Source organism: Antechinus flavipes, chromosome 4 (genome assembly GCF_016432865.1).
Source record: "Antechinus flavipes isolate AdamAnt ecotype Samford, QLD, Australia chromosome 4, AdamAnt_v2, whole genome shotgun sequence".
Lineage (NCBI taxonomy): Eukaryota > Metazoa > Chordata > Mammalia > Dasyuromorphia > Dasyuridae > Antechinus > Antechinus flavipes.
The window spans coordinates 475093057-475112592 of record NC_067401.1 but is presented as its reverse complement, the minus strand read 5'-3'; the positions used below and the strand labels follow the sequence as shown (position 1 = coordinate 475112592).

The 19536-nt window shown below is 35.9% G+C and overlaps 1 protein-coding gene across 1 annotated transcript in view; it reads left to right on the top strand.

Moving 5' to 3' along the window:
- The window catches only part of RNF11 (ring finger protein 11), a 65446-nt gene extending 47784 nt beyond the window's left edge, over nt 1–17662 (top strand). The window contains exons 2-3 of the mRNA XM_051999717.1: nt 12294–12460; nt 15187–17662. Of these exons, the coding sequence (XP_051855677.1) occupies nt 12294–12460; nt 15187–15358 (339 nt within the window). The 3' untranslated portion in view covers nt 15359–17662. The remainder of the gene's footprint in view (nt 1–12293; nt 12461–15186) is intronic.
- The last annotated feature ends 1874 nt before the right edge of the window (nt 17663–19536 follow it).

Below are 19536 nucleotides of genomic sequence, written 5' to 3'. Positions count from 1 at the left end.
AACATCTATGATATATGCTGGGTTTTGAGGAAGCAATTAAGGATATGTTAAAATAAAATAAAAAAGAAACAGTCCAAAAGAAATTTTCTAAAGCTTTGTCTAGCTTTCTCATTGGAAAACTGCCCCATGTTTTACCAAAAAATTGGGACTGTTTTCTGTGAGCTCTCTTTTCTCCCCTTTTTCATCTTCCATAATTCAGATTTCTTCCATAGCTTTGTCCTTCACCTCTTTCTCGCAGGAAGAGATAGCCCTTCCTCTTGCCAAGATAAGCCCCTTTAACTGCATAGGACTGAAGGTTCCTAGTTTGGGTTCATAAATTAAAAAACAACACTATTTTATCATCATTGATTTTCTTTGTAGTCCTATGTATTGTCTGTATTTTAAAATGCTCTAAGAGAGCTATAGACTTTACTAGACCAAAAAAAGATTGAGAGATCCCTGTCCTAGCAAGCAGGGCTTAAAAGAGAGATATGAGAAGATACTTTGATGCTACCTATTTGCAGAGAAAGCCACAAATATTGCATATTTTCAGACTTCTTGATGTATTTGATCAGTTATGTTCATTTTTTTCACCCTTTTTCTTTTTTTGTCTTAAAAACACACTTTGTTAGACTGGGATGACTTTCTAGGGGAAGGAAATTGACTGTTAAAAATTATCCCAGATCCTCTGCCTCTGCTCCAGCCTCTCTGATGCCCTCTTCCTCAGTGCTGCCACAAAGTTGTAGGACCAAAGTCACCCCACACCGAAGAGGAAGTCTTTAAGAGGCCATAAGGAAATACAGAGTCCCCCATATCTATATTGGCACACCCCAATATGGACAGAGTTGGACAGCGAGTGAGCCTTTATTTGACAATTTTGCTCTCTGATGACGCTATTTTTAACTGCCTGACCTCAATTCTAGACTTCTTAAGAGAGGTCCCAAAGTTGTGCTGCTCCAGAGGACAGTGGATCATTCAAGGTCTTAAAGTAAATGAAAGTTGACCATTTGATGGGATGTCATAGAGGGGATACTGATTCAAGATTAGCATTGGAAGAGGCTTCAGGGGTCATTACAATTCCTTAATTTTACATATAAAGAAGCTGAGGCCCAGGGAGGTTATGTGATTTGTCCAACCTCATGCTGTCAGCAAGTATCAGTATCAGTGGTGTAATTAGCATCTAGAACTTCTAACTCCAGGGACTGTACTTGGTTCCATTAAATTATATAACCTTCCAACAGACCTGGACAAGATGGTCCAATTCAAAATAGATAGTGATCTGTTTTCACTATCTTGTTTCAAGGCTAAATCTTTAGCTCTTTACCCAATAAGAAAATAAAACACAACAACAAACCATCTTGATGCTTTGGCTTCTGGGCCTCGGATAGCCTCTCACTACTGAACAAAGATAAATTACCTGGTCTCGTTTCCTAACTTCTTCCACTTCACACCGCCAAAGATCATGTTCATCCTGATTCTTCCACCTGCACTGATGGAATACAGTGGTGGATGTAAGACACACAAGTCTTAATTAGTCTGTAATTTTCTAGTTCTACCCATCATCTAGTTATTTTTTGTTTATTAATCTCATCTTGACTTAATAGGCCATCTTAGACCTACACACCAAAAAAGACGCACAAAGTCACAATGGTAATGGAATTTAGGAAAGAAATAATTAGGTATTTCATTTTTCTCTTCCTCTTACCTTCCCCTATAGAGGAGGGGAGCCTTGTAACATATATGCATAGCTTACAAAACAAATTCTCACCTTGACTGAACAAATTAGGGTTGTATGAATGTAATAGAGTACTATTACAATGCCAGGAAAAGTAACAAAAGAAATTATTTCACAGAAACCTGAGTAAACTTGTTTTAAAAAAAATGAAATAAGCAGAATACAAGGTAGTTTATACAATAACAACACCTCTATCATTTCTTTCTAAAAGGGAATAAAAAATAAGTTGTATGATTTGAGTCACAATAATACTGGAAGGCAGCAGGGGCATATCAGTTCTCATACAAAAAAAGTAATTTCATATTTTCTTTGAAATAAAAATGTTCATCCTTTTTTATGGGTAATGTCTATTAATGCTGCTGTTCTTCAAGGTATTCTTAAATGCTAGTCTTTCTAGTGTTAAATATTTATTGAATTGGTAAGTTCTGGATGATGTAATATTCAGTAGAATGTAAGCTTGCTAAGAATGGTCTGTATTATTTCCTTGACATGTAGTGAATGCTTATTATTAAAGGCTCTTATTTTATATTTTATATTAAAGGCTCTTATATTATTAAAGACTTTTATTAAAGAGCCTGTTTGAATGATTTCTTCTGTCCAAATACTCTCTCCTGCGGTATATATACATTGCAGCCAGTCTGTACAATTCTTTGCCTCCTCCTCTGAGTCCCTAGAAAACATGTTGTGGACTATGCTGTAGACTTCCAGCTGGTTTCCTGACACTTCATAGATAACCAGGGAAACAGGCAAGCTGTCTGCCAAATATCCCTCAAACTTGGTACTTGGCCAGCCTACCTTTTTTCCAGTTGTGCATCTATCTCTCCAAGGACTTCCTCTACACTACTTTTGTATATATTTAGTTGATGTTTATACCTCCCATCTACCTTTCCATTGCTCTGTCAGTGACCCTCGGTTTTAATTTCTTAGAGACTTTGATATTCCATGACTCAGTCATATAGCCTCACTGTAAGAATATTGAAATTTTTTTTTGCTATTATTGCTGTTTTTATAAAGATAGATTTTCTTTTTCAGGAAGAAATTTGGAATCATTTAAAGCTTGGTTCAGTCAGCATAATTTCAGTCCAAAACAATAATAGCATTTATATAGCACTTGAAAATTTTTATATTGCTTTGCATATGTTAAAAATTTATTTTAGTAACAAACCTATGAGGTAGCTGTTGTTATCCTCATTTTACAAATGAGGAAACTGAGGTTGATAGGGGTTGTGACTTGCTCAAGATCACTTGTTCAATATAATTTAACATATTTAACAGGTATTGGACTACCTGCCATCTAGGGAAGGGGGTGAGGGAAAGGAAGGGAAAATTTGGAACAGAAGGTTTTGCAAGGATCATTGTTGAAAAAAAAAATTACCCATGCATATGTTTTGTAAATAAAAAGATATAATAAAAAGAAAAGAAAAGATCATTTGTTCAGGGGTTGAGGCAGAATTCAAATTCAGGAATTTCTTACTACAAGTCCATCACACTACCCACTGTGCCTCATACAACTCTACAGCTAGTGTCTGTAGTACCTTTTCATCTGTTGGTAAATTTCTCTTCAGTTTATAACTCAGAAGGTCTTTCATGACTATCTGAATTCTCAACCTCTAGTCACTAGGGCACTAATTTAGCTATAACATTCCTGGGTATCTGCACTTTGGAGTTTCTTTCTAGAATCATTCAGTAGATTCTATCTTCACTTTATCCTGACATTTTAATAAATCTGGGTAGTTTTCATTTATTATTTCTTGAAATACAATATTCATGGTTTGGGGGGGGTGGTATTAAGTATTAAGTGTCTGAGACTGGATTTGAAATTTTCAAGGAGTCTGAAAATTCCTAAATTTCTCTCCATCTATTTTCCAGGTTTTTTTTTTTTTTTAATATATTTCAAATACCTTACGTTTTCTTTCTTCTCTCCCCCCACCAATCTTTTAGTTTAATTTTAATATTTCTTGATGTTTGTTTATGGAGTCATTTGGTTTCTCTAATTTTCAAGATTTCATTATTTGGCTTAAGTTTACTACTTTCTTTCTAAGCCTATTTTTCCAGCTTTTTTTCTTTGAAAAGTTCTGCTTTCAGTTATGAAACTTTGTTTCAATTATTGGATTTTTGATCAGTCCACCTTTTTTCAAATTCTACATCTCTTTACAATAACTCTTTATAGTGATCAGTGTCGTCTTTTTCAATTACTCATCTCTCAGGTCTGACTTCTTAAAATTGGAACTTTGTTCTAAAGCCAGGTACTTTGTATTCCTGTATTTTTAGGTAGGGTTATTTGCCTTATTGAGCTCAACCGGGGTCACTTGTATCTTTTTATGCATGGTGTAGGTAGCCACAATATTTTGTGTTTTTTGATAGAAGTAGAAGGTATCAGATAAAGTTATCTCTGTTGCATCTTTTAAGGAATCTTACATGATTTTTTATAGTATACATGATTGTCACTGTTGAAGGGCAGCCTGTAATGTTGCTTTACCAAATAATATAGTAGTCACCTAGTAAATGTAGGTTAATTGAATTCAAATAAAACTAATTTATTTTAAGTTCTAGATGCAGTCTATAATTTATATCAAGACAACTTGATATTTATTGACATGTTTTGTGACTTTCTGTTGATTATTTTTAAATCACTGTTTCCCTCCAAAATACAAATGAAAAAAACCTGAATACTTTGTTTTTGGGTTTCCTGATTATAATCCAGATCCTAAGCAAGGGAAAGCACAATGAACTGAGTTAGGAATTCTAATTCCAGATTTTCTATTATCCTAGAAGATAGACGATCAATGCAGATTCCAAATGGAAGAGAAATTTCTTAAAAGTGAAAAGTCCTGTAGTTCTTTATTTGCATCAGCCTGGGAATATTGGATTGTTTTTATAAAGATATACTTGTTTCGAGAAGAAATTTGGAATCCTTTAAAACTTGATTCAGTTAGCATAACATCAAAGCAGTTTTCATGATCCTTAACTTTTCCCTGAAATAAAATTGCATCTTTAACACCTCCCCCATCCCCATTAAATTCAATGAATGATGACTGTGAATTTCTATGAATTTAAGCAAAGTTTCATGTCACTCAAAGGGCAGAAACATGGTAGGCATAAAATAAATTGTAGTATATTATGAGTGGTGATTGACATGCACGAGGCAGCATTTTTTTTTAAGGTAGAATTGTCATTTGTATTATATTAGCTTGGCCTATGCATGAGCAGTTGACATTTTTCCAATTGTTTAGATCAGACTATTTTTGTGAGAAGTGTTTTGTAATTGTGTTCATACAGTTCCTGAGTTTGTCTTAGCTGGCACGTAGACACCCAAATGTTTTCTTTTGTTTATAGTTATTTTAAATGGAATTTCTGTTTCTGTGTCTTGCTGCTGGACTTTGTCAGCAATATATAGAAATACTGGTGATTTGTGTGCATTTATTTATATCTTACAACTTTGCTAAAGTCGTTGATTTCAAGTAAGTTTTGGATGATTCTTTATCATCAGCAAAGAGTGATAGTTTTATCTCCCCATTGCCTAGTGTAATTCCTTTAATGTTATTTTCTTATTGCTAAAGCCAACATTTCTAGTACAATATTGAATAAGGATGGGCATCCTTATTTCATCCCTGATGTTAATAGGGAATGCATCTAGCTTCTTCTCATTACAAATAACGCTTGCTTACAGTTTTATATAGATGCTGCTTATCATTTTAAGGAAAACTTCATTTATTCCTATGCTCTCTAGTGATTTTTGTTTGTTTTTTGTTGTTTTGTTTTTGTTTTTTTGCTGAGGCAATTAGGGTTAAATTACTTGCCTAGAATCACACAGCTAGGAAGTATTAAGTGTCTGAGACCAGACTCAGGTCCTCCTGACTTTAGAGCTGGTACTCTATCTACTGTGCTACCTAGCTGCCCTTGTTCTCTAGTGTTTTTAATAGAAATGGGTGCTGTATTTTGTGAAAAGCTTTTTTCTGCATCTAGATTGAGATTATACAAATGATTTTTTAGTTTTATTATTTATTAAATAATAAAATATTTATTATAAATAATAATTTATTATTATAAATAAATATGGTATTTATTTATACCATATTGATATGGTCAATTATGGTAAATAGTGTTCCTGATATTGAACCAGCCTGCATTCCTGTATAAATCCCAGTTGGTCATAGTGTATTATCCTACTGATAAGTTGCTAATATTTTATTTAAAATTTTTGCATCAATATTCATTAAGGAGATTGGTCTGTAATTTCTTTATTTTGGCTCTTCCTGGTTTAGGTATCAAAGGAATTTGGCAGGACTCCCTCTTTACCTGATTTTACAGATAATTTACATAATATCAGAATTAATTATTATTTAAATGTTTGGTAGAATTCACTTGTAAATCTTTCTGGCTCTGGAGATTTTTTCTTAGATATTTCCTTGGTGGCTTGTTCAAAAAAAAATTTTTTTAAGTACTTAAATAGTTGCATGACCAGAAAAGAAGATAAATTGGTCATGTGGTAAGAGTAAGAAATAAAAGTTCAAAAACCACTTGTTGCCTTGGCCAGTCTACAGTGTCAAGAAATTGAGATGAATATTGGATGTATACTCCCCTGCAGAGGATTTTAAGGAAGATATAGAAAAGTAATGCGCAAGGTTAGAAGGCCATAAGTGGCTTAGGATCTGCACCAGTAGATGGAGTGCTGTATCTATGAAACTGAATCCATTGAACTACAAAAAAGTGGTATTACAGAATTTTAAGAGTTTGAAGGGACCTCAGTGGTCATCTGGACCAAATTCTGGAAAAAAATACTACTGTAAAATACCTGACAAATCATCTAGACATAAGACTTCCAAGTATGGAGAATCCCACATTCCACTTTTAGAAAGCTCTCCATAGGAAGTACTTCCTGACATCTAGCTTCAATTTGTGTCTTTTCAATTTCTGTGCATTGCTCCAGCATGTAATCTGCCCTTCATATGGTTGCATACAGTTATCATGTTCTCCTAACACCTTTTTTTTTTTTTTCCCCTGAGGCAATTGGGGTTTAGTGACTTGCCCAGGGTCACACAGCTAGGAAGTATTAAGTGTCTGAGGCCAGATTTGAAATCAGGTCCTCCCGACTTCAGGGCCAGTGCTTTCTCCACTAAAGTCCTTAGATCTTTTTCAGATGAGCTGTTGTCCGAATAAGCCTTTCCCCTCTACTATTTGTGAAATGGAGTTTTTTGAACCTAATTTAGGACTTTTTATTTAATGTCTATTGTCATCTTAGTGGTTTCACTATCTTTCTGGATTCTCCTTACTTTGTCATTCACTGCTTTTGATATACCTCCCAGCTTTGGTTACCTATAGGTTTGTTGAACATGCCGTCTATGCTTTTTTCAAAGTCCTTGATAAAAATGTGAAATATGATAGGGCCAAGTACAGATCTCTACTGTACTCCACTTCTTGTTGTTCTGTCATATCCAAGTCTTCATGACCCCACTTGGGGTTTTCTTGGAAAAGATTTTTGAGTGGTTTGTCATTTCCTTCTTCAATTACATTGAAGAAACTGAGATAAACAGACGTAAAGTGACTTGCCCAGGGTAGCACAAAGGTGAAAACAGTTTTGAACCATGAAGATGACTCTTCCTGAATCCAGGTCCAGCATTCTATTTACTTTAAGTTTTCAACTAAATTGACACTGAACCATCAGCAGTTAATCTTTGAGTCTGACCATATATCAAGAACTGTTTGTATTATTTTCTGATTCACATCTGTTCATCTTTTCCACAAAAAAATTTGATTCTTTAGATCTTTAGAAATCATCATCTTTATTCTTCCTCATTGGAATTTTTCTTGTGTCTTTAGAGTTTCATTCTTTTTTTTTATTTTTTATTTTTTTTATTTATTTTTTTTTAAATTTTATTTTATTTAATAATAACTTTGTATTGACAGAATCCATGCCAGGATAATTTTTATACAACATTATCCCTTGCAATCGCTTATGTTTTGTTTTTTCCCCTCCCTCCCTCCACCCCCCCCCCCAAGATGGCAAGCAGTCCTATATATGTTAAATATGTTGCAGTATATCGAGTTTCATTCTTGAGAATTATTCCCATCCCTCCTAAACTTTGCTCATAGAATTTTTATCCATGCTCTCCTAGCAGTACTTCTTCTGGATCCTTTAAAATCTGGTTTTCCAACATCATGGGCTCATGTAAGATTTTATCCATCACAGTTCTAAGGAGTAGTCGTGTCCAAGTTTCCCATCATTTCCATCCCAGCAACCATCTCTTCCTTGTTAGTTAGAATCAGATCCAATACATAATTTCCCTTTGACAGATGATAACAGAAATAACAATAATAATAATTGTTGTCATCCTGTGGCAAGTCACTTTTGGCAGAGAGAATGTGAATGTGTCTTCTGCACAAAATAGAAAACAAATTGTCAGTATGTCATATCTGACACTGATTTTGGTATTCTGTAAAATACTACTTACTGCACATTCCTAGTGCAGAGAGAGACTTAAATTCTTTAGCTTTGCTGAGGTTTGTTAGACTAATAATTCTGGAATATAATGTGTCTCGGAGCAGCCAACTCTTCTTCAGAAGGTACAGGGCTGGTAAAGGACATTGGAGCCTATCTATTGAGAAGATAACTTTGTTCTGCTCTCTCTTTACTCCCAACCTGAGTCCCTCCTACAAGAACTGTTTTATTTATTAGACTGGACACCTAAACACTGGAAAATCAGTTAGAATGGCGCGTAGGCTGAGGGAAAAACTATGGGCAGCAAGCCTTTCTCCTTTCTGGATCACAGTTTCCTCCCCTTTGGGATGAAGGTTTGAATTAGAATACCTTAAAGTTACCTTCCAGCTCAAAGTCTATGATCAAATAAGGAAATAGTGAAATAGTGTTCTATGCCAGCAAGGGAGTTAAAAACACAATTTCTTCATGTTCAACTCTGAAGATAATAGAGACCCAGTGGAGTTTATTGAGTGAGAGTGAATGTTGTGGGGAAAGGAGAGTGTTTGACATGGTCAGATTTATACTTTAGTAAAATAACTTTGGCTGCATTGTGTGGTGTATGCATTGGAGTGGAAAGAAGCTTAAGATTCAGAGAAACCTGGGACAAAATTGTAATAGTTCTGGGACAAAAAGTCACTAAACTCTGCATACCTTTTGATGCAGCAATACTATTACTACTAAGCTGGGTATACCCCAAAGTGTTAAAGAAAGAAGAAAAATACCCATATAAACAAAAATATTTGTAGCAGTTATTTTTTATCTTATTTTAACAAAGCACTAGAAATCAACGGGGTGCCCCTCAAATGGAAAATAGCTGAGTATGATTTTAATGGAATATTATACTATAAGAAATTATGAAAGGGATAGCTACAGAGAAACCTAGAAAGACTTTTAAAAATTGATGCAGAATGAAGTGAGGAGAAACAGGAGAACAATTTGTACAATAACAGTTTTGCAAAGAAAACTTTTTTTTTTAAAGACAAAGGAGTAGTTCGTGTTACTATAGATACTCAGTTTGGGGATAAAGTGAGAAAAGAAGGAAGTCCGGAAATCCACAAAGTAGGATTGCTTTAAAAGTTACATGCTGAATTTATTACATACTTAAAAGAAGAAGCAAGTTATACATAGTAATTCATTTTTTTATACAATCCTTTTTTTCCTGACTTAACTTTGTTTATGAAAATTCATGTTTTATTTGATGATTGTTGTTAAGTTCAAAATTTCATTTAAAAATTAAAAACAACAAAAATAGTGTGGAGAGAAGCAATCCTGGGGGCTTGTTGTATGAGTGAAAATAAAAGGACTTAATAAGAAGAAATGTAGAGGTAGAAATGATTTGGCAGTTGATTTAATGTGTAAGGTGAGTGTTAAGAATCCAATGTTGACACAGAGGTTGGGGACTGGAGTCCTTAACATTAATAGGGATGCTTGGAAGAGGAGAGGGTTTTGAGGAAAGGTAATAATGAATTCCATTAGTGATATCGAGGAGATAGAAAGAATGAAGATAGTGGGAGGGAGATAAGAGGATAGATAATCACCTGAAGAAGCCAGGAAGGATCTAGGATACTTGGTGGAAGAACAGTAGAAGAAGTACCACAGATCTGGGCAGTGAGCTTAATTATGATTCCTGACCAAATTTCACAACTTATTATTAAAGGGATATTATGAACATCATAGAAAGGAAATAGTGGTGTCCAACTTTTTCTTTTCATAAGTTACTAGAGTAGCATATTAAAAATGCTGTGGTTTACTATTATTGCTGCTACTACCACCACCATCATCCCAATAATTAACATATATATGACGGTGTAAGTTTTTTATAAAGCACTTCTAAATTTATTTATTTTTAGCATTTTTTCTTTAAAAATTTTGAATTCCAAAGTTTCTTTCTCCTACCCATAGAAAAGATATGCAGTATATTAGTTGTACCTGTGAAGTCATACAAAACACACGTCTATATTTAATCATATTTTTTAAACAAGAAAAATTGGAAAAGAAAATTATACTTTGCACTCAGCTCATTTCTTCTCTCTGGAGGTGGATAGCAATTTTTCATTTCAAGTCCTTTGGAATTGTCTTCCATCATTGGTAAATCAAATCTATCACAGTGGATTCTCATTACATTTGTTATTAAGCACAATTATCTCATGGTTCTTCTGACTTCACTTTGCATCTTGCAGTGTTTTTCTGAAAATCACCCTCTTCTTCATTTCCCCACAGTGCAGTATTACTCCATCCAAGGCCTACATTCTATCCACCTAGCTTTCTAAATTTATGAAAGCATTTGGAAATTTCTAACAGTTTTTTTGTGAATAAGTTAGAGATATAGGTTATATAAATAGGACATGGGGCAGCTAGGTGGCACAGTGGGTAGAGCACCAGCCCTGAAGTCAGTAGGACCTGAGTTCAAATTTGGCCTCAGACACTTAACACTCCCTAGCTCTGTGATCCTGGGAAAGTCACTTAACTCCAGTTGCCTCAGAAAAACAAAAACAAAAGACTTGGATGGCATCCTTGAGATGACACAAAGAAAAAGACTTGCAACATATTGGATGATAGGGTCATGTTAGGTAAAGATGTTTTACATTTTTCACATCTCTCTCTCTCTCTCTTCAAACTTGAGGTCTTATATACACAATGTCAGCTTCACAATTGCAAAATGGGAGGTGTGGTTAGACTTTGGGTTTGGGGTCTTGGGATTTTATAGAAACTAAAAGAGATAGTAAAATACTAAAATTGCATTAAGACAGCCATAATGACGAGAACTGAAAAGATGGTATTCACCGTGATCTCTTCTGCCCTGAGCAGAACTTATCTAAAATGTGGGACACATTTTAGGAAGGACATTGGTAGCCTAGAGAACACTCACTGGCTGATAAAGGCCCTCAGGGTCGTAGCTTAAAATAGCAGCTTTCTTGTATTCAGAAGTCTATTCTATGATTTGTTCTGCTTGACCCCTGAGGGAAAAACCAGGGACTATGGGTTTGGAAGCCACTGAGAGACCAATTTGGGATTGATTTCAAGAAGTGCTTCCAAAGAATTAGCCTATTCCAACTAGGCAACTGGGGGGCTGGATGGATAGAGCATCAGTTGTGGAGTCAGGAACACTCATCTTCCTGAATTCAAATCTAGACACTAGCTGTAGGACTCTGGGAAGGTCTCTTCACCCCTGTTTGCCTCAGTTTTTTCAATCTGTAAAATGAGCTGGAGAAAGAAACTGCAAACCCCTCCAATACTTTTGCCAAGAAAACCCCAAATGTGGTCACAAGTATCATGTGATTAAAAATGACTCAACCACAATCCCAAAGTAGAATGGGCTTCCTCAGGAAGTGATTAATTCCTGCTTTCTCCCCTTCTCCCTCCTCTCCTCCCTTAGGGACACCATTCTCCCTCTCCCCCTCACTATTGTCCAGAGAATTCCTGTTGAACCATATCTGGACACCTAGGCAGTCTTCAAAGTGGCCTCTTCCTCTGCCTCATACACTGCAGCCTACTCTGTTCCTGGAGTTTTCCCTTTTATGCATTTACTTACTTATTCATTCATTCATTCATTTATTTGTTTATTTTACAAAACATCGTAAACAACACGTTTGAAGATTGTGTAGGCCACTTTTTGGTGGGTTGTAGATAGAACTACTCATGCTTTTCCTACTGCCCTTTTAGTTGTTGGGAATTGTAACTCTTCTGAGAGGGCTGTGTTTCTTTTGCACAGCGGGTAACATCAGCAGAAGGATTTCCGTGGTAGACATGATGGGCTTTTGCAAATCCTAATCCTTGAGAATTTGAAGAATAGCAAATTAACATATTTGACTGTAGACCTGTTAACTACTTTCATGTAAGCTCCAGGTAGTGATTCATTTTTACCATTGATTTATTTGAGCACCAGCATTCAATGGCTAAGTAAAACAAATGGTTCTGACTTCAGTAGAAATTCTTGTCAGTTTTTGTTAGGAGTTTGTTTTGTGCTTTACAAGTAGGTCAGAGTCATAACCAGAAAATCATTTCTTGGCTTTCAGGTTTAGGTTGGAGGGTAGAGTTAATGCATCAGCAAAAATGACTTGTCATAGACAAATGACTAAACCTTTTCCTCTTTAAATTCAGGAAGTCCCTGTCCCAGTTTATCATCCAACTCCGAGCCAAACTCGACTGGCAACACAGCTGACTGAAGAAGAGCAAATCCGAATAGCCCAGAGGATAGGCCTGATCCAGCATCTGCCTAAAGGAGTGTATGACCCTGGGAGAGATGGGTCAGAAAAAAAGATCCGGGAGTGAGTGGTGTTTTTTTTTTTTGTTTGTTTGTTTGTTTTTTTCCTAACATCAATGAATGGGGGAAAGTCTCTTTTTAGCTTTTGGTTTCCAGGAACTTTCTAGCTTGCTATACAGACTTTCAGCCACATTTCGGAAAGTCAGGTATGGCTTGTCACACTAAAAGATATTTCATGTATAAGGATATGTAGATTAGAAAATTAAAATCTTTTTATAATAATTGAAATCTATGTAGCATTTTACATGGGTCCCATTTGAACCTCAGGACAAGAATCATGGATATTATCTCCATTTTATAGGTCAGGATATTGAGGCTTAGGGAGCTTCATTGAGTTGATCAAGTATTAGAAGTTGGATTTGAACCTGGGTTTTCCTGACACAGATTTAAAACTATCCATTATGGCATTCCTCACAAACCTTATCTTTTTAAAGACAAGACAGAAAAGTATGTTATCTCCCACCCTTGTGTCTTTATGCTGGTTATCCCCCTCTTACATGTACTTCTTCTTCATCTCTTCAGGACCATCCAACTTCTAGTGTTCCTCCTTCCCTAATTATCTTTTATTTAATAGATAAAAAATTATGTAGATAGATTGAGCGTGTATACACATACATGCGTTCACATGTGCTCCTTCTGAGAATGTAAGGTCCTTGAGAGTAGGGATTGTTTCATTATTTGTATTTGTATACTCTAGTATACAGAGTGCTTAGTACATAAGAGGTGTTTAATAAATACTTGTTGACAAATAGAACTTTAAGAAATTACCATAGAGACACTGACCCTTATTAATTCTTTTTGTTGTGAGAGAATTGGCCATTTTTGTGGAAAGAATGAGAAGGGTAGTATTGCCAAAGAGGAAAAAGGTAACTCAAGTTATTTAAAGGTTAAAAATTGGTTTCGGGGCTAATTTATTTTGAAATTTAGTCTGCTTGTAATGGCATTACAGTTACAATAAAACTTTGCCTCCTGACTAGGAAAAAAAAAGAAGTGGGATTGGAACTTGCCATATCATACTGGACTCCTTAAAGAAAAGAGCTTTCAGCATGAGATCTTCAATTCAATGAACCTTTATCCATAAAAAAAATTTATGGACAAGAACAAATCATTGATAAATTATACTTGCTAGTGGGTTTTTGTTCTCCAAACTGATTTAAAAAAGAAAATGAATCACTATATCCTCTAAAGATGCTTTTGCTATACACTAGGATCCCTTATGAGGGATCCATTACTTTGACTTACAGATTGAGAACAGATTTGCCAGCAGAGGCCTAATGTCATTGGCTTCTGTAGCTGAAGATTGGCCTGTATACTAAAGCCACTTGAAACCAATATTTTAAAAAATAGACTGACACTATAGGACTGTCAGGCCAGAAATAGACCAGCTAGTCCATGTGTCCTTTTGCACAGTAGCCCAATCCTTTTGTCCATCTGTTTATCCGGGGACTTTTAGATATCTCAGTGAAAGTTCTCTTCTTCCTTACATACTTTGTGGATTTAAGGCTGCTTCATTAATCAGGCCTAGGAAGTAGAGACTGAGAAGGTTAGTGGGGCTTTACAGATTTAATTCATAAAGTATCCCATCTGTTTTTACAGATAGTTGTGTTTTTTTTTTTTTTTTAAATGATCCTTAGCAACTGTGAGTAGAATTTAAGTTTCTTCCAGTCCGGCCTTTATGTTTTGCCTTAGACTCAATACAGTAAGCTAAATAATAGTAAGAAACAACTTTCTCATATTTTAAGGAGGAAGGAAGAAGGGAGTAAACATTTACATAGAACTTACCATGTACCAGGATTGTGCTCAGTCTCGTTTTATTGCTAATTTAAGATTCATGAAGCACATTTATAGATTTAGCTCATTGGATTCTCATATGAACTCTGAAGTTAGCACCAACAATGATAATTACATCTCAAATTATAAATCAAAGACAGGAAACAACTTCCTTGTGGTCACAGCTAATAAGTTTTAGAGGTAGATTTGAATCCTAGCCTCTATTGATTTTATTTAGTGCTCTTTATGGTGTAGTTTAGTTATAAAAATTAATTTACTAGTAAATGTTGTGATTAAATTAAATTGAATCACTGAATTAAGATTTTCTTTATTATTTCATAGAGTTCTCTATTCTTTTTTCATCTTTAGCCGCTTAACTTTGTCTATTTTTTTAAAGATTTCTTTCCGACACCTTGAACGACAAATTGGCTGAAAAAATGGAATGTGTTGACTCAGAAAAACAACTTGATACGTGGTCATTCAGTGATCCACAGACAGAGGGAATGGCATTTTGATTTAAAAATTTTTAGACCTGGAAGGACCCTCTTAGAAATAAGAAAATTAAGGTCCTCCGATAAGTGCTAGCCAACAGGTCCTCCTCACATAGGAGAGAGATTAGGTTTGTTCCTTTGAGCCCCAGAACCCGGAATAAGGATGAACTGATATTGCAGAAGGGCAAATTTGGCCTAGTATTATAAATAATAATTGCTAGAGCTGTCCAAAAATGAGATGGGCTGTATTACAAGGCAATGAGTTCCCTATAACAAAAGCTCATTTATGTAGAATGTTAAAGGCTTGATCCCATGATCTCATTTGACTGTCACAGTTCCTCTGTGAAGTAGGTGTCATATGGAGTATTTTAGACATGATTCTGTAACTACCTTTTGTCATTTCAGGTGGTTGCAGCCCTGGGCAGAGCCCGCCCTCTCCATTAGCCTCTTTCTTTGTTCTTTCTCCTAGGTGTGTGATCTGTATGATGGACTTTGTTTATGGAGACCCGATCCGGTTTCTGCCGTGCATGCACATTTATCACCTGGACTGTATAGACAACTGGCTCATGAGGTCCTTCACGTGCCCCTCCTGCATGGAGCCGGTGGACGCAGCGCTGCTCTCCTCCTATGAGACTAACTGAGCCTCGGGTCTCTCTTCTGATCAGTGCTTTGGATGGTTTTGCTCTTTTGTCACTGAGCCCACAGAGCCAGGGAGCAGGAATTAAGATCATGCACAAAAGTCATTTCCTAGAAATTCCTGAATGGCTGCAGAGGTTGGAAACAGTCCATGATATTTTAGAGTCCAGAGGAACAAGTAGGAAGGTATTTTTACATAAAGCCTTTGACCCAATGTTTAAACTATAATTGTACTTAGTCTTGTTATTATTCCAGTGCATAGGAATTGTGTAAAGTGTTACAGCAGCTGTAGATGTTTAAATTGTGTGTATTGAAGATTTTCTTAGGAGCAAGGTAGGGGTTATTTTTCCTAAATGAAATAACTTTCATTCCCTCTCCCCCCATTCTTTTCACAAGTTGCTAGCATTTGGGTCAAGGTTTTCTTAAAAGCTACATTTTATAACACTGGCACAAAGAAGTAGTTTTAAGCTTGTTTGCACAGTTCTTTTTTCCATTGGAGATGGAATCCATTGCCTTAGGTCTTTTTAAATAGTGTATTGTTATTGTTGGGGCTGCCTCTATGCTTGAAAACCAGTTTATTTATAACCTGTTCAAAGTGCTATGTTCTGTTTGCAGTTAGGATTATGCAGAATTTAAAGTGATCTCCTAGCTCTTAAGCAAACTGAGATGCACTATCCCTTTTCTATTTTTTGAAAAAAGAAAGTGACTTAATATGAGAATAGACATCAACCCAAGGAAAATGATTTTAATATTTACTCATTCCAGGGTTTTGCTTTAATTCGTTTGAATCTTTGCATGGTAAGAATTAAAATTTTGAGCAGACTTAAAACATTAAGGCTTTTGAGCTCAAATTAGGCCACTGTGCTATAGAACATGAAGAGAGACCCCATAGGGATAATGAGTATTACAAGAAAAAAGATTCCCACTTGTGACTTGGGTCATTTCTTCCTCCCTTTCCCATAAAGACTTATTATAAGTCTTGACCCTTAGCAAAAGGATACTGCATCTCGAATTACTGTAGTTCTGAGGTTATTGAAGTTAAATAAACCGAATCTCGATCTCTGTTTGGAAGGTATCTGTTTAGTCCTGCTGGCTGATCAAGCAAGTAGGTGGAAATAATAAGGTAGATGTTTCTCATGTTTTTTTTTTGCACACCAATGCCGAGTTTGTATAACCACATGACTTCATAGTTGTGATCTCAAGAAAGAAGGAATTTCTCCTTCGTCTGTTTCTTGCAGCTGATTTAACAATGCAAGAAATCTCTTAAGCTTCTGAAGTGTTTCTAGTAGAGACAGTCTTGTAAAGATGTGGTCGTCATCTTTTTCTCTAGTTAGCATGTGTTTGTTTTTCCTTATTGTACTCTACTGTGACTTTTAGACGTCCGGCTCCACACTGGCCCTGCAGTTACCCATCCTAGATGAGCAGAAAGAGATGCAGTCTCAACTTAACCCAAAGGAATCAGGAAGTGTTTCTGACTTTTTGTTTGAAATTGAGTCCTTTACCTAACATTTTTATATTGTCAAACACGCAGACTTGAAGGAGCCTCTGTGCTTAGATTCTAGAGAGGTGAATATATCATAAGTACTTTTTTAAAACGTTTGTCTTTTGAATGCAGGAGGGTCTCTACATGATTATTTTTTTCCCCTATTAATCCATAATGGAAAGATATAAAGTGAATTTGAGAAAAGTTTAAAGGAAATTCTAGTATCAGGTCCATTTAAATTGTTAGCCGTGTCTCTTGGTCGAATTTTTTATTTATTAATTCAAATACACCCAATTATATAAAGCAAATCTGAGAAGAAACAGCTGAAGTTGTGCAATATTTTCAGTGATGATACTTTTTTTATCATTGTGTGTTTTTCTATATAAACGTGATGCCCATGTCATTAAGTATTAATAGCCAGACTTTCTTTTTCTTGATTGTTAAAATTGGCAAAAAAAAAAAAAAAAAAAATGAACTTTCATTTTTTTAAACGTCTTTTATGTTGCTCTTAGTCTTTATTTATTCTAAGGCTTGATTAGGAAAAGTTTGGAAGTCCTGTTGAAGTGACTGGTTCCTGAGTTGAATGCTTTTTTTTTTTTTTTAAGGCACTTTGTATTGTTAAACTTTATTTTGGTCTCCTTATACCATGTTAAGAATCATAAACCTCTGCTTTTACTAAGTTGTTAAATAAAGTCATAATAGTTATAAAGGGCTAAAGTTAGAATTGATTCCATAAGAATATCCCCTTACCCCTCAAAAAAAAAGCAACCCTTCAATTTCAAACAGTGGTATGTAAAATTAACAAATAAATTAATTGCTTTCAAAATCCTAGGTGAAATGCTGTTGTATGGTAGCCATTCCATTTATGTGGCATGGATTATAGGGGGCCATTGGATGTCTCAAGAACCTATAGATAGGTTTAGATTTCTGTAGCCAAGTCATCTTTGATGTATGTCAACCCATGGTAAAATACAATAAGATCTAATTAGAAAAACTAAGTTAAAATTAACTCCATGGTTGCATTTAAAGGGAGAGAGGGGGGAAGAGAGAGAGAGAAGGAGTTTAGTGTAATGTAAAATCAGCAGATACTTATCCAGGTCAAAAAGCCAGCATTTTCATGGATTGAAACTGAATCAAGAGGGATATGGGGCACAAAGAATTCCTGATCCCTTTCAAATCTGTGACTGAATCAAGAAATGCTTTAGGCACCTAGGATCTGGGCCATATACACCTTCCTGTCTTGTAAATAAATCTGTTTTTTTTTATAAGCTAGACTTAATGGGAATTGTGGAAATCATGTGGTCTATTCACACTCATTTTATAGAAAAGGAATTTCAGATCCAGCAGAATGAATTGCCTAGGGACTCATAGTTAGCTATTGTTTGAACTGGGGCTAGAATTTAAATGACTCAAATGTTCTTACATAATAGTGACATTCATTATATTGCTTACAAATTACTTTCTTCCCAAGTTTTCTTGTGAGATGGGCTGTGGAAATGGCGATACCTCCTACTGCAACGATACAGTGCTGACTATGTGCCCGGAAATGTAGAGATGCACAGACAACAAAATAGTCCCTGTGATTAATCTGTATAAAGTAGGTGAGGAATGGGAGGATTAGAAAAAGCCTCATGGAAGAGGTGACACCTTTGAAAGAAGGGAGGGCACTCCAAGTGGCCCAAATAAGAGAAGCCATTCTAGGTGTCCCTCAGGGATAGCCTATGCAGAGGCAAGGAAGTGGAACAATAATGTGTTAGAATGGCGAAGAGTCCAGAAACGCAGTAACATGAAATCAGCCTAGAAAGCCATGGAAGCCATGGCCACACAAGTAATAAGTGACCAAGCTGGTGGGCTTCCATACCTCCGTTCTCTCCACCATACCACTTACTAATGAAGTCTCCAATGGTCATCATCAGCAGGACTTTGTATCCTTGCCTCTATAAGAAAATGATTGTAGCATACTGGGCTTAAAAAATTGCCTTTACAAAGACATCCATACCTGAGAAAAAAAGCTCCATACAGCATTTATGCAGATCCCTGTGAAGAGCAAGGTAGGCCCCTGGGCAAATTGTGAAATCTACATAATATGGTAGTGGTCTCTAACTGATTCAGGCATCCCCTTGCCCCCATCAAACCAAGCAAAGATCTTGGTACCCACTTTTTGGTTAACACAAACATTTTAATCATTTGCTATCTGAAGCAGTATTTGCATTTTAAACCTTGATTTTTGTTAGGCTGATTTAGGTGGTACTTAGAGAAAGAGGCCCCTGAAATTATCCTGTTAACTCTTACAGATAAATAGCCTTTAATTCTATGAAGGTGAAGTCTGGGAATTCTCTCCTTTTCCTCTGACTGCCAGAAAACATCTTTTTCCCCCTAAGCTAGATAGGCCAGTTCCCAAGAGTCATTGAGGATCTCAATCCTAGTGCCTAGCTCCATACAGGAAGACCTGAAGACAAGTCTTTCTGTCTCACTGGAGATAGACGCTTGTCTTCTGCAGCTCCTGACTCAAACTAGCCCTGAAGAGCTCTCCGCTCTGAACTCAGCAAGCATCTCAGAACTTTAGACCTGAAGGACCAGCTGGCCAGGCCCCTAGGCCAAGGGAGCATCAACTTGAAGATATCTGGGAAGGTAGAAACTCTTATCCTGATGGAGTCCATTCCATGCAGTATTAAGCCCATCAGGAGACACTGATGGCAA